The sequence below is a fragment of the Penaeus monodon genome, chromosome 35 (genome assembly GCF_015228065.2).
Source record: "Penaeus monodon isolate SGIC_2016 chromosome 35, NSTDA_Pmon_1, whole genome shotgun sequence".
NCBI lineage: Eukaryota > Metazoa > Arthropoda > Malacostraca > Decapoda > Penaeidae > Penaeus > Penaeus monodon.
Genome location: NC_051420.1, coordinates 13,351,530 through 13,364,029, shown reverse-complemented (window position 1 = coordinate 13,364,029; position 12,500 = coordinate 13,351,530). Strand labels below are relative to the sequence as shown.

The window sequence follows — 12,500 nt, the reverse complement described above, 5'->3', positions numbered from 1 at the left end:
AGAGAGAAAAAAAACAGAAAAAAAAAAAACGAAAAAAACGAAAAGAAAGAAAGAAAGACAAAAAAAAACAAAACAAAGCAAAGGACAAGAAACAGACCCAAACAAAAACAAACTCCCAAACAAAGAAAACAAACAAACAAGACCAGAAAACAAGGCAAACCAAAATGACAAGGGACAATCAAGTGGTCAAGAAAGTGACAGCAAACAGGACGCAAAAAAAAACCGGCCACTTTACCCCATCATAACCGAGGATGACAAACCGCCGACTCCTTGCGTCATCGCCGTACCCCCTGGTTCTTACGGGCCTCTCTCTTTCTCTATTCCTTCTCCCTTATTCTCTCTTCTTTTATTTTCCTCCCTTTTATTTTCCTCCCTTCTTTTCTTTTCTTTTCCTCTCTTCTTTTCTTCTCCCTTATTCTCCCTTATTTTCTTCTCTCTTATTCTCCCTTCTTTTCTTTTCTTTTCATCCCTTCTTTTCTTCTCCCTTATTCTCCCTTCTTTTCTTTTCTTTTCCTCTCTTTTTTTCTTCCTCCTTCTTTCTTTTCTTTCTTTTTTTATTCTTTCTTTTCTTCATTCCTTCTTTTCCTCTTCTTCCTTCTTTTCTTTATTCTTCCTTCCTCTCTCCATCTTCTGTTTCAGCCTTTTTTCCTCATTTCCGCCATTTCTTACCTTCTCTCTCTATCCTCTTTCTTTCACTGCCTCTCTTTATCTCTCTCTTCCCCCCCCCCTTTTTTTACCCTTTTCTCCTCTCTCCTTTCTTCAATCTCTTTCCTTCTATTTTCCTTCCCTCCTTTATTCTGCCTTTACTTTTTTTCTTATCCCTCCTCCTCCCATCTTCTCTGCATCTTTCTTTTCTCTCGCTTTCTTTTCCCCTTTCCACGTTCCTCTCTCCTCTCTACTTTCTCTCCCTCCCTTTCTTTTCCCTTTCCTTCCTCTTACACCCTGTTCTTCTTCCTTTCTTCCTTTCCCGTTATTTCTCTTCAACTCTCCTTTTTCCCTCTTCCTTTTTCCCTTTCCTTCCTTCCCTCCTCCTCCTTCTGATTCTCTCTCCTTCTGTTTTCCCTCCTCTTCCGCCTTCCTCTCCTCTTCTCTCTTCTCTCTTTCCCTTCCTTCACCAACCTCTTCCCTTATCAAGACCCCCCCCCCCTCGCCCCGCCCCATCGTCCTTTCAGTTTTATTCCTTTTTCCCCTCTCCCTCTTCTTCTTTCTCTCTCTCTCTATCTCCTTCTTCATTTTGTCTCTACCTTGTTTTCAACCGCACCTCTTACCCTCCCCACTTTTTTTTCCACTCCTTTCTTACCCCTCCCTTCCCTTCCTTGTTCCTCAGATTTCCTTACGTCCTTTTCCCCTCTCTCTTTCCTCCCTCTTTCTTCACCCTGTTTCTAATTCCTTCCTCAACTTTCTTTATTCTCTTCCCTCACGTTTTCGTCCTACCTTCCTCCTTACTCTTTCTCTTCTTTTCACTGTCCTTCATCCTCCAACCTCTTCCTCTCTCTTCCTCCACCCTCTTCCTCCCTCATCCACCCTCTTCCCTCCATCTTCCTCCACCCTCTTCTCCTCCCTCATCGAACCTCTCCTCCACCCTCCTCTCCTCTCCTCTACCCTTTTCCACCCTCTCCTCATCCTCTTCCTCCCTCATCCACTATCCTCCCCTTCATCTTCCTCCCTCATCCACCCTCTTCCCTCCCTCTTCCTCCACCCTCTTGCCCTCCCTCCCTCCCCACGGAAGCCTCATCCCATAGATTTATTACTAGGGTGGCTGACAGGGCAGCTCGGGTATATTACAGCTGGACGCGAGGGTGACTGCTGCAGTATTGGCACAGGACATTGTCATGGATACAAGGGGAAGGGAGGAGGTGGGGGAAGGGAGGAGGTGGGGGAAGGGAGGAGGTGGGAAGGGAGGAGGTGGGGGAAGGGAGGAGGTGGGGAAAGGGAGGAGGTGGATGAGAGGGTAGATAATAGGTGGGGAAGGGGAGGAGGTGGTCAAAGGGAGGAGGTGCGGGAAGGGAGGAGGTGGGGAAAGGGAGAAAGTGGGTGGGATTGTAGATAATAAGTGGGGAAGAGGAGGAGGTGGGGAAAGGGAGGAGGTGGATGAGATGGTAGATGATACGTGGGGAAGGGGAGGAAGAGGTGGAAAAGGAGAGAGAATAATTGATGAAAGGAGTGGGAAAGAGTATGAGGTGGGGAAGGGGAGGAGGTGGGGAAAGAGAGGAAGTGGGTGGGAGGGTAGATAATAGGTGGGGAAGGGGAGGAGGTGCGTGGGAGGGTAGATAATAGGGGAGGAAGAGGTGGGGCGGAGGAAAAGGGGAGAGAATAAGTGTGGAAAAGGAGGTGGGGAAAGAGTGGGATGTGGGGAAGCGGAGGAGGAGGGTAGGGTGGAAGGGGAGGGATAAGGAATGGGAGAAGGTGAAGAAGGGGATGAAGCTGGGAATAGGGGAGGAGTGGCAGGGTCAAGGGGAGGGAACTGAGGGGAGGGAAGGAAGAGGAGAGAGAGCAGGACTTAGGAAAGGGGAGAAGGTGGAGAGAGAGAAGAATGTAGAGAAGGGAATGAGGTGAGGGAACAGAAGAGGTGGGGAGAGAGTAGAAGGAGAGGAGGTGGGGAAACAGAGGAAGAGGATGGGAAGAAGGAAGAGAGGAGGAAGGATAGGGTAAACGTGGGATAAAGAACGAAGCGGAAGAGGATGGGAAGGATAGAGAAGAGAGGAGAAGGAAGAAATCAAGAGGGGAAAGAGATAGAGGTAATGAAAAGATACACACAAGAGGGAAAAGCGGAAAGAGGAATAAGAAAGAGAGGAAGAGAGAAGAGGAGGAGGGGAACAGTAGAGGGGAGAATAGAGAGTTGACTAGAGGGGAGGAGGGGGGTGGGGGATGGCACTGTATTGGATAAATTACATCGAAGTTTTGTCACCATCACAGTCACTGTCAAAGGGTATAGCTTGCTTGTCAATTTCGTTCAGGTGTTAGTAACTGTTTGCTTGCTGTGATGCCGTGGACACCCACTGTGGCTTGTTATTAGTTATTGTGTTGTGATAATGATAAGAATAATGATAATAGTAATAATAATAATGATGATAATAATAATAACAACAACAACAACAACAATAACAATAATAATAATAATGATAATAATGATAGTAATAATAATAATAATAATAATAATAATAATAATAATGATAATGATAATAATAATAATAATAATAATAATAATAATAATAATAATAATAATAATAATAATAATAATAATAATGATAATGCTAAAGATTATGATAATAATAATGTTGATGATAATATCAATGATAATAATAACAATCATGATAGTAATGATTATCAAAATAATTATAATGTGTTAGCAATTATTGATATATTATCAATATTGATAATACTTAGAAAAAAAATAAAAAATAAAAAAAAATGAGATATAATAATGATGTTTCAAGTTGATGGTGGGTTGAGTCTGGATAATATTATTAGGAAAAGCATTGGAAATGATAATGATTACTACATCAATATTGATTATATAGATTATTATGCCATTATCGATAACAGTAAAAATATGTATAAATAAATAAATAAATAACAATAAAAATGATAATAATAATGCTAATCGGCAACATCAGTTTTACCTGCAATGGGCATTACCGTTTTCGTCTTTTTCCGCTTCTTATATGTTATCCTTTGTTCTCTATTTTTGTCGCTTATTTCCTTCTTCTTCTTCTTCTTCTTCTTCTTCTTCTTTCTTCTTCTTTTTTTTTCTTCTTTCGTGACTCTCTGTTTAGATCATTATTCATTATCAACCATTTATAACATTATATATCATATCTTATATCATCTTTTTATCGTTATTCCATTATCGTAATCATCATCATTGTCATCATTATCATTGTAATTATCTGCAGTATCGTTCTCATTAACATCATTTTATCAACGTTATCATCAGCGTTGCCATCATTTTTATTATCAGGAGAGAGAAAGAAGAGATAGGGAAGGAAGATAGGGAAGATAGGGAAGGAGCGAGAAGAGGAGGGGGGGAGGGGAAGTTGGTTTGATTTGCAACTCTCATGACAAGTTCTTGACTAATGGCTAAATGCGAGAGAGAGAGAGAGAGAGAGAGAGAGAGAGAGAGAGAGAGAGAGAGAGAGAGAGAGAGAGAGAGAGGGAGAGGGAGAGAGAGAGAGAGAGAGAGAGAGAGAGAGAGAGAGAGAGAGAGGAAGAGGAGAGAGAGAGAGCGAGAGAGAGAGAGAGAGAGAGAGAGAGAGAGAGAGAGAGAGAGATGAGAGAAGAAGAAAAAAGAGAGAGAAGGAGAGAGAAGAGAGAGAGAGAGAGAGAGAGAGAGAGAGAGAGAGAGAGAAGAGAGAGAGAGGAGAAAGAGAGAAGAGAGAGAGAGAAAGAGAAAGAGAGAGAAGAGAGAGAGAGAGAGAGAGAGAGAGAGAGAGAGAGAGAGAGAGAGAGAGAACGAAAGAAGAAAAGAGGAGAAGAAAAAGAATATAAATAGAAGAAGAAGACAAAAATAAAGGAAAACAACACCCCCTTCAAAAAAAGAAAAGAAAAGAAAATCCAAATTTTGAAGAAGAAAAAAGAACAAACACCCATACAAAAGAGAGATCCAGATTTCGAAGAAAATAAAAAAAAGAAAAATGACCCAGATACGGAGGCAAAACACAAGGACGCGCCACAAGAAGTCGCATTAAGATAAGAACAAATAAGACTGTGATTTCCCCTAATTGGTTTATCGGCTGATGGAGGGGAGGGGGGAGGGAGGGGGGAGGCAGCACGCGCAGAGATAAGGAAGTTGGCGAAACAAAGGGGGGAGGAAAGGGAGATTTTAGAAAGGGGGGGGGATCTCAGAACGGGGGGAAAGGGAGATCTTAATATGGGGGGAAAGGGTAGGTAGGTAAGGGTGAGAGGTGTGGTGATGAGGGAGAGGGAGAAGAGGGAGAGAGAATGGGGGAGTGGTGTAATCGGTAAAGAGGGAAAAGAGGGGAATGGGACAGAATGGGGCGGGGACAGGGTGAGGAAGATGATGGTAGGTGGGGGAGAAGAGGTGAAAAATGATGGAGAAGGAGGGAGAGGGGGAAGGGTGAGAGAAGGGAGTAACAATGAAGAATGAGGGTGGAGAAAGGATGTGGAGAAGGAAGATTGTGGTAGATGATGGAGAGGGGAGAGTGGAAGTTGTGGAAGAAATAGGATAAGAGTGGAATGTGGAAGGAGGGATTGGAGATGGAGCCGGAATAATAGTAGGTAGGAGTGGGGGGGGGGGGATAGGTGGGAGATGGTAAGGGGAAGAAGAAGGGGGGAGGAGGGGGTGGGGATGTATTTATAGGACTTGTGAGATAAAAGGATTTATGGAAGGAGAAAAAAGGTTGAGGCTGACAGATTGAGAGAGGGAGAAGGAGTGAGAGTGAGAGAGAGGGAGAGAGAGAGGGAGAGAGAGCGAGAGAGAGAGAGAGAGAGAGATGGGAGAGAAGGAGGAGATGAGAGAGAGTAGAGAGAGGGAGAAGGGAGACTGAAGAGAGAGAGGAGAGAGAGAGAGAGAGAGAGAGAGAGAGAGAGAGAGAGAGAGAGAGAGAGAGAGAGATCATTGTTATTATTATTATTACTGTATCTGTTCTGTTGTTAGTTAGTATTTTGTTGTTATTAATGCTGTTATCATCACCGCCATCACCACCGACATCATTATTATCATTATAATCATCACCATCACCATTGTCGTTATCAACATTGTCAATATTAACAGAAACAATACCAATACCACTAACCATCAACAATATAACCCGTAGGCCTACCCCCATCATCACAACCACAATTAAAATTTTCTTCTTCTTTTAACGGTAGGTTCATGTCTGAGCCGCCGTGGTCACAGCATGATACTTAACTGTTGTTTTCATGTTGTGATGCTCTTGGAGTGAGTACGTGGTAGGGTCCCCAGTTCCTTTCCACGGAGAGTGCCGGTGGTACCTTTTTAGGTAATCATTCTCTCTATTTATCCGGGCTTGGGACCAGCACTGACTTGAGCTGGCTTGCCCGCTCAGTGGCTAGGTAGGCAATCGAGGTGAAGTTCCTTGCCCAAGGGAACAACGCGCCGGCCGGTGACTCGAACCCCTCGAACTCAGATTGCCGTTGTGACAGTGTTGAGTTCGACGCTCTAACCATTCGGCCACCGCGGCCTTGACACAATTAAAATACTCACCCTTTATTTTTTTCCTTTTTTCCCTAGGCTGGGCCATGAAGTGGGTACGGTTCAGCGTGCCGACGTGGGCATCTCGAGGTGAAGACGTGAGACTAACGTGCGACTATGACCTGGAAGGCGAACAGCTGTACTCAGTCAAGTGGTATAAAGCCGGGAGGGAGTTTTACCGATATGTACCCGGTGATTGGCCCCCGCAGCAGTCCTTCTCTCTTCATGGTGTTCAGGTTGATGTAAGTATTGTGATGTGGTGTGGTACTGTGGGGGGTTTGGTGTGGTTGTGGTGTGGCGGAGTGTTGTGATGTGTGGCGTGGTGTGGTACTGCCTGGGGTTTGGTGTGATGCGGTGTTGTATTGTGGCGAAGGGTCGTGGTGATGGTGTCGTGATGTGTGGCGTGGTGTGGTATTGTGTGAGGTTTGGTGTGGTGTGGCGAAGTGTTGTGATATAGTGGGATATAATGTGTGGCGTGGTTTAGTATTGTGTTGGGTTTGGTGTGATGTGTAGTGCGGTGTTGTGTAGGTTGTTGTTGTGTGATGATGGCGCTATGTACTATGGTGTGATGTGATGTGAGTGTTTAGTTATAATGTTTTTTTGTTTATTTTTACTTTTTTTAAGGTGCGAGAGAGAGAGAGAGATAGAGAGACAGAGAAAGAGAGAAAGAGAGAAAGAGAAAGAGGGGAGAGAGAGAGAGAGAGAAAGAGAGAGAGCAACCAAGGAGCTAGTCCATGTATATCCTTGGATGAGGCATTGGTTCCACTGCCCCATTTAACTAACTCCGAAAATAAACTTAAGTCAGGGATCTACCGTTCGGTTGACCAGAAGAACAAGGCGACCCAGAGCCAGAGGATTCTTGCCCCAGAGCCGCTTGTTTTATTTACTTATTTCTCCGGGAATGAGGATCTACAGTTTAAGAATGTCTTGATATATCGGTAAATATCACAAGGCAGTCAGAGCCTCATTAAAACTCTCTGAAGTCAGCCTAGACGCACCGAACATTGAGGTGTTCAACTGCAATGCAACCAAAACTACCGAGATAGCTCCGGAACCAAGAATTGAAACTGGGCTGAGTCTAAATAACCCTGGGTGAGTTGAAATACTGGAACCTGTGTTGAGTTTGTGTAATGGAACCTGGGGTGAGCCTGAGTAGTGGAACCTAGGGTGAGTCTGGGTTGTGGAACCTGAGATGAGTCAAAATTGTGGAACCAGGGATGGATCTGGGGAATGGAAGCTGGAGTGAGTCTAGGTAACTGAACTTGTGTTGAGTATGAATAAATCTTGGGTTAGTCTGGGTAATGGAACCTGGGAATTGTCTGCTTGCGTTCCTGTTTTTCTTTTCTTACCTGATTTTTGTCTCAGTGTCTTCTATTGTTCTCTGTTTTCCTTTTCATGTTTCTTTTATTTTCTCTCTTAGATCCCTTTCTCTGTCTTCTCTTGTTTTTCACTTCTTCATTCCTTACATCTTTCTTCCTCTTTTCTCTTTGGCTTCTTCATCCTTCTCTTCCATAGTGTTCTTTCTTCATCTCCCTTTCTCTGTCTTCTCTTTCTTTCATATCCTTTCCTTCCCTCCTTCTCCTGTTTATTTATTATTCTGCCTTTTGTCTCTTAATTTGGTCATCCTCTTCTCAGGCCTCTGTTTTATATCTTCCAATTGCCTTCTTCAATACTCTTTCTCTTTCTCTCTTTTCTCCTTTTCCTCTTCCCCCTTTTCTCTTCGCCTTTACTGAACATTGATTTTTTTTTTTATTTATTGAATTGAAACCCCCTTCTATCTCCTTTATTGAACACTGAATTCATTTATTTGTTTATTTATTGAATTGAAACCCCCATCTCTCTCCTTTATTGAACACTGAATTCATTTATTTGTTTATTTACTGAATTGAACAAGAGCAGTAAAACCTATGTAACTGGACCCAAGTAACTGAACTTCATCCTAACGTTTCCCCCTGTCGATCTTGCTCCTCCGCCCTGCTCTGCTCTGCCTGAGAGGAATTTAGTCATCAAGACATAAAGACTTCCCTCTCTCTTTGTGTAATGAACTAGCGGTCGTCGAGGCATAAGAGTGTGAAGCATGATGCAATATGCACGTTGAGGTAATGAAAAGTGGCGTAAGCATGGCCATAAAGGGAGGGCAGAAGGGCATACTAAAGGAATGGTATTATCATTATCTTTGTTGCTTTGTTGTTGTTGTTATTATTATTATCGTGATTGTTATCAATATAGTTATCATTAGTATTTGTATTGGTATCGTTAATACAATTAGTAATAGTCATAGTATTCGTAGTGGTAGTAATAGGAATAGTTGCAGCAGTAGCAATACTAGTAACTGTAGGAAAATAGCTGTAGTAGCTATTGCAATAGTAATAGCAGTAGTAGTGATGTAAATACTTACAGTAGTAGTACTTGTTGCAGAAGTAGGTGTAGTAGCTATTGCAATAGTTTTACTAGTAGCAATAGCAACAGAAATTAGGCAGTAGTATAGTACTTTTAATATTAGTAGTAGTGATGTAAATAGTTGTAGCTGTAGTAGCAGTAATAGTGTAGTAGCAGTAGTAGTAGTTGCAAAAAATAACAACAGCATAATAGTGACTATAGCAATGATGCTGTAGTAACGTTCATAACATTATGACAACATTTACAAAACTATCATCGTTATCTCTTCCGCTATCATCACCCGCTCTAACAACCCTTCTCTATCAATTTCCCCTCATTCACATCCCATCCCTTCCCATCTATCACTCCCACATTTCGAAATCTTTCTTTTACACACGAACTAAACACTAACCGAAGCTGGTGTCCTACCCATGTTTTCAGGGTTATAAACACTCCTGAAATAATGTGCCGTTAATATGCCTCAGTTACGAAACAGCTGATCCTCGGCAGACTGTGAGGCGGTGTCTTAAGAGAAAGATGTATACCATTTCGTTGTCATGGATACGTGCATATTTAAAGTGCTGCCATCGGCTAAGTAGTTGCAATGCCTTGGTCTATTTTTATTTGGAACTGTTTTTGTTTTTATAGAGTGAGAGAGCGAGTGAGAGAGAATGAGAGAGAGAATGAAAGAGAGAATGAGAGAAAGAATGAGAGAGAGAATGAGAGAAAGAATGAGAGAGAGAATGAGAGAGAATGAGAGAGAGAGAGAGAGAGAGAGAGAGAGAGAGAGAGAGAGAGAGAGAGAGAGAGAGAGAGAGAGAGAGAGAGAGAGAGAGAGAGAGAGTTCTAGAAAGAGTACTAAATGAAATGAATAGATGAATAGGATATGTGAGTGGGTAAATATATAAGGATTTTTCTTATAGAATCATCGTCATTTTTTCTATGAATATCACTAACACTGTCATAGGAATGTTATTACTGTCAGTATTCCTAACATTATTATCATATCTATTATCATTACCATAGATATTACTGTCATTGTCATTGTCATCATCATTATCATTATTGTTGTTGTTGTTACTGATCTATTATCACTGTTATTAAAGTTATCATACTTAATATTATTATTATCATCGCTATTATCATTATCAATATTATCATTATTATTACCATCATTATTATAACTACTATTATTACTATGATCATCCGATATCATTTTATTTAGTTTTGCCTTAAAATAAGAGGCATGGTACACTGTCTGGCCAAACGATGACGCATAAGGAGGCAATCAGCTGTTTCTGTTACATCATCAGCTGACTCTGAGAGCCTCATATGTTTTGTGTTTATATTTATTATGCTTTTTCTTAAGTTCAGTTTCGTAATTACTATTGCTCTAGTTAATATCGTTTTACTGTTGTTGACGTGTATTATCTTTATTACTGTTATTACAGTCATAATTGTTGTTATTATTATTATTATTGATATTTAATTAATACCGTTATCATTATCATTGTCATTACCATCATTATTATAATTCATATCCATTATTTTTATTACTACCTTTATCATCATCCTAATCATCATAATCATCATAATAATAACAATAATAATAAAATTAATAATAATGATAATGATAATAATAATAATAATAATAATAATAATAATAATGATAATTACAATAATTATAACAGTAATATTGATAATAACAATAATAATGATTATCATTATTGTTATTATTATTGATATTATTATTATTATTATCATTGTTATTACAATTATTTTTTCTATTGTTATGACTGTTATCATTGTTGTTGCTGTTGTTACTATAATAATGATAATAATAATAATAATAATGATAATAATAATAATAATAATAATAATAATAATCATTATTATTATTATCATTATTATTATCATCATCATCATCATCATTATTATTATCATTATTATTATCTTTACTGTTATTCTTTTTTTTTCTTCTTCTTCTTCTTCTTTTATTATTATTATTATTATTATTATTATTGTTTTTTATTATTATCATTATCATTATCATCCTTACCATAACTTTGCTATGATTTCTTTTATCACTACTATTATTGCTAATAGTAATTTGGTATTGTGGTTATTGCCGCTAGCTTACAATATCTATAACTATTATTGCTGTATTAGAATACAATACAAACAGCTCTATCACATTACTGTTTCCATTATCATTTGCTACAATTACTTAACTCATTGTAAAATTTATCCTTAGAAAAATCGTTACCAATATCATTTATAAGCGTTATCTGTATGATTACTATTACTATTACTATTGCTTCTACCGTTCCTAATAATAATATCCTTGATAACTTAATAACTATTATTAGACACGTGTTTGCTCACTTCGTTAATAATCACGTAGTTAGTAAAATTCATAGGAAGGATATGAATAACAATCACAGTCATATTTATTGCAAAGAAAGAGAAGAAATTGCCTTTTGCAACATGATGATTCTGATGCAAATTCCAGCGAGACACCAAAGTCGGCTTCCCTCAGTTTGATTAACTTGTCTCGATGTGTATGGCTTTAGTGCCGAAATTTTGAGGCGCGGCGGTGGAAATGGACATCAAATATGTAATGACGAGAGCAAATATATCGGGCATATGAGGTGATTATCCCATAATGCCACTGTTGTGTTTATGAAATATGCGACGAGACACGAGTTTGGTCCGTATGGGAGGGGGTCCTACGAGCTCTTTTTGTCTGCGCGAATGATGGGGCGGAGTTAATTCTTTGTCGTTTATGAAAATAGTATTAAACGCGTTTGGTATGATTATGAATGTGTCGATGTCTGTGCTGTGTGTATGTACTGGTGCACACGTACGTACACGTTTTGTGTGTGTGTGTGTGTGTGTGTGTGTGTGTGTGTGTGTGTGTGTGTGTGTGTGTGTGTGTGCGTGTGTGGGCAAATTTCTCTCTCTCTCTCTCTCTCTCTCTTCTCTCTCTCTCTCTCTCTCTCTCTCTCTCTCTCCTCTCCCTCTCCCTCTCCCTCTCTTAATCCTACTCCCACTCCTACTCCCACTCACTCTCCCCTTCTCCTCCTCTCCCTTTCCCCCTGTTTATCTACCGATCATTCTGTCATCATCGAAGAATCCCATGCTAATATATACAAAATTACATATTCTTTAATATATATATTATCGAGATGAAATAGACGAGCACTTGACATTTGGATTAACAAAATTGTTATATCTATTATAATATGCTATTCTACTCGTAATGTCTTAAACCGTGACTAAAAGTTTATTTTTCATTTTTTATTTTTTTACGTAATGATCTACATCTCGTTCTGACATATTATTCTGTTTAGAATGTGTGTAGTTTCCTCATCAAAAATGACAATTCATTTCCTCTTCTGCTAGATATAACATTTTAGTATTACTTAGACGCCTTAATTATAAAGAGGAAACGGTCACTCACACACCTGTTTACCGCAAGCCAACTTTTACAGGTCTATGGATGCATTTTCTTGAGAATTATGCATCACAGAAATGTAAAATCAACTAAACTACATTCGGATTCTACTTAACAGGGCCTGTAATATCTGCACCACTTGGATGTTGTTTAAAAAGGATTTTTTGTCACAAATTACTGTAAAACAACCACTTACCCTGATAATCTATTCTTTAAGGCCCTTAGACACTTCTCAAACTACCCATCACATCTAAAGAATTTAAATATATCAAAATACCAGTTGCATCTTTCAGCTTTTGCAGACATTTGAATGAAATAGCAAAACCTTTGAGCACTTATCCCCCCCCCCCCCAAAAAAAAAAGGGTTAGGACTACCCACCGCAGCATTATCCACATTGTTGAACTGTTTTCTTGCCCAGGCTGTAATGCCATGTATGTTGGATTAAGCTCACGTTGGTTTAAACACCGAACTTTAGAACGCTTGGGTAG

General features: G+C 39.8%; 1 protein-coding gene across 1 annotated transcript in view; it reads left to right on the top strand.

Moving 5' to 3' along the window:
• Positions 1-12,500, top strand: part of LOC119595240 (cell adhesion molecule 2-like) — a 138,345-nt gene that overhangs the window by 76,358 nt on the left and 49,487 nt on the right. The window contains exon 3 of the mRNA XM_037944403.1: positions 6,215-6,417. Within this exon, the coding sequence (XP_037800331.1) occupies positions 6,215-6,417 (203 nt within the window). The remainder of the gene's footprint in view (positions 1-6,214; positions 6,418-12,500) is intronic.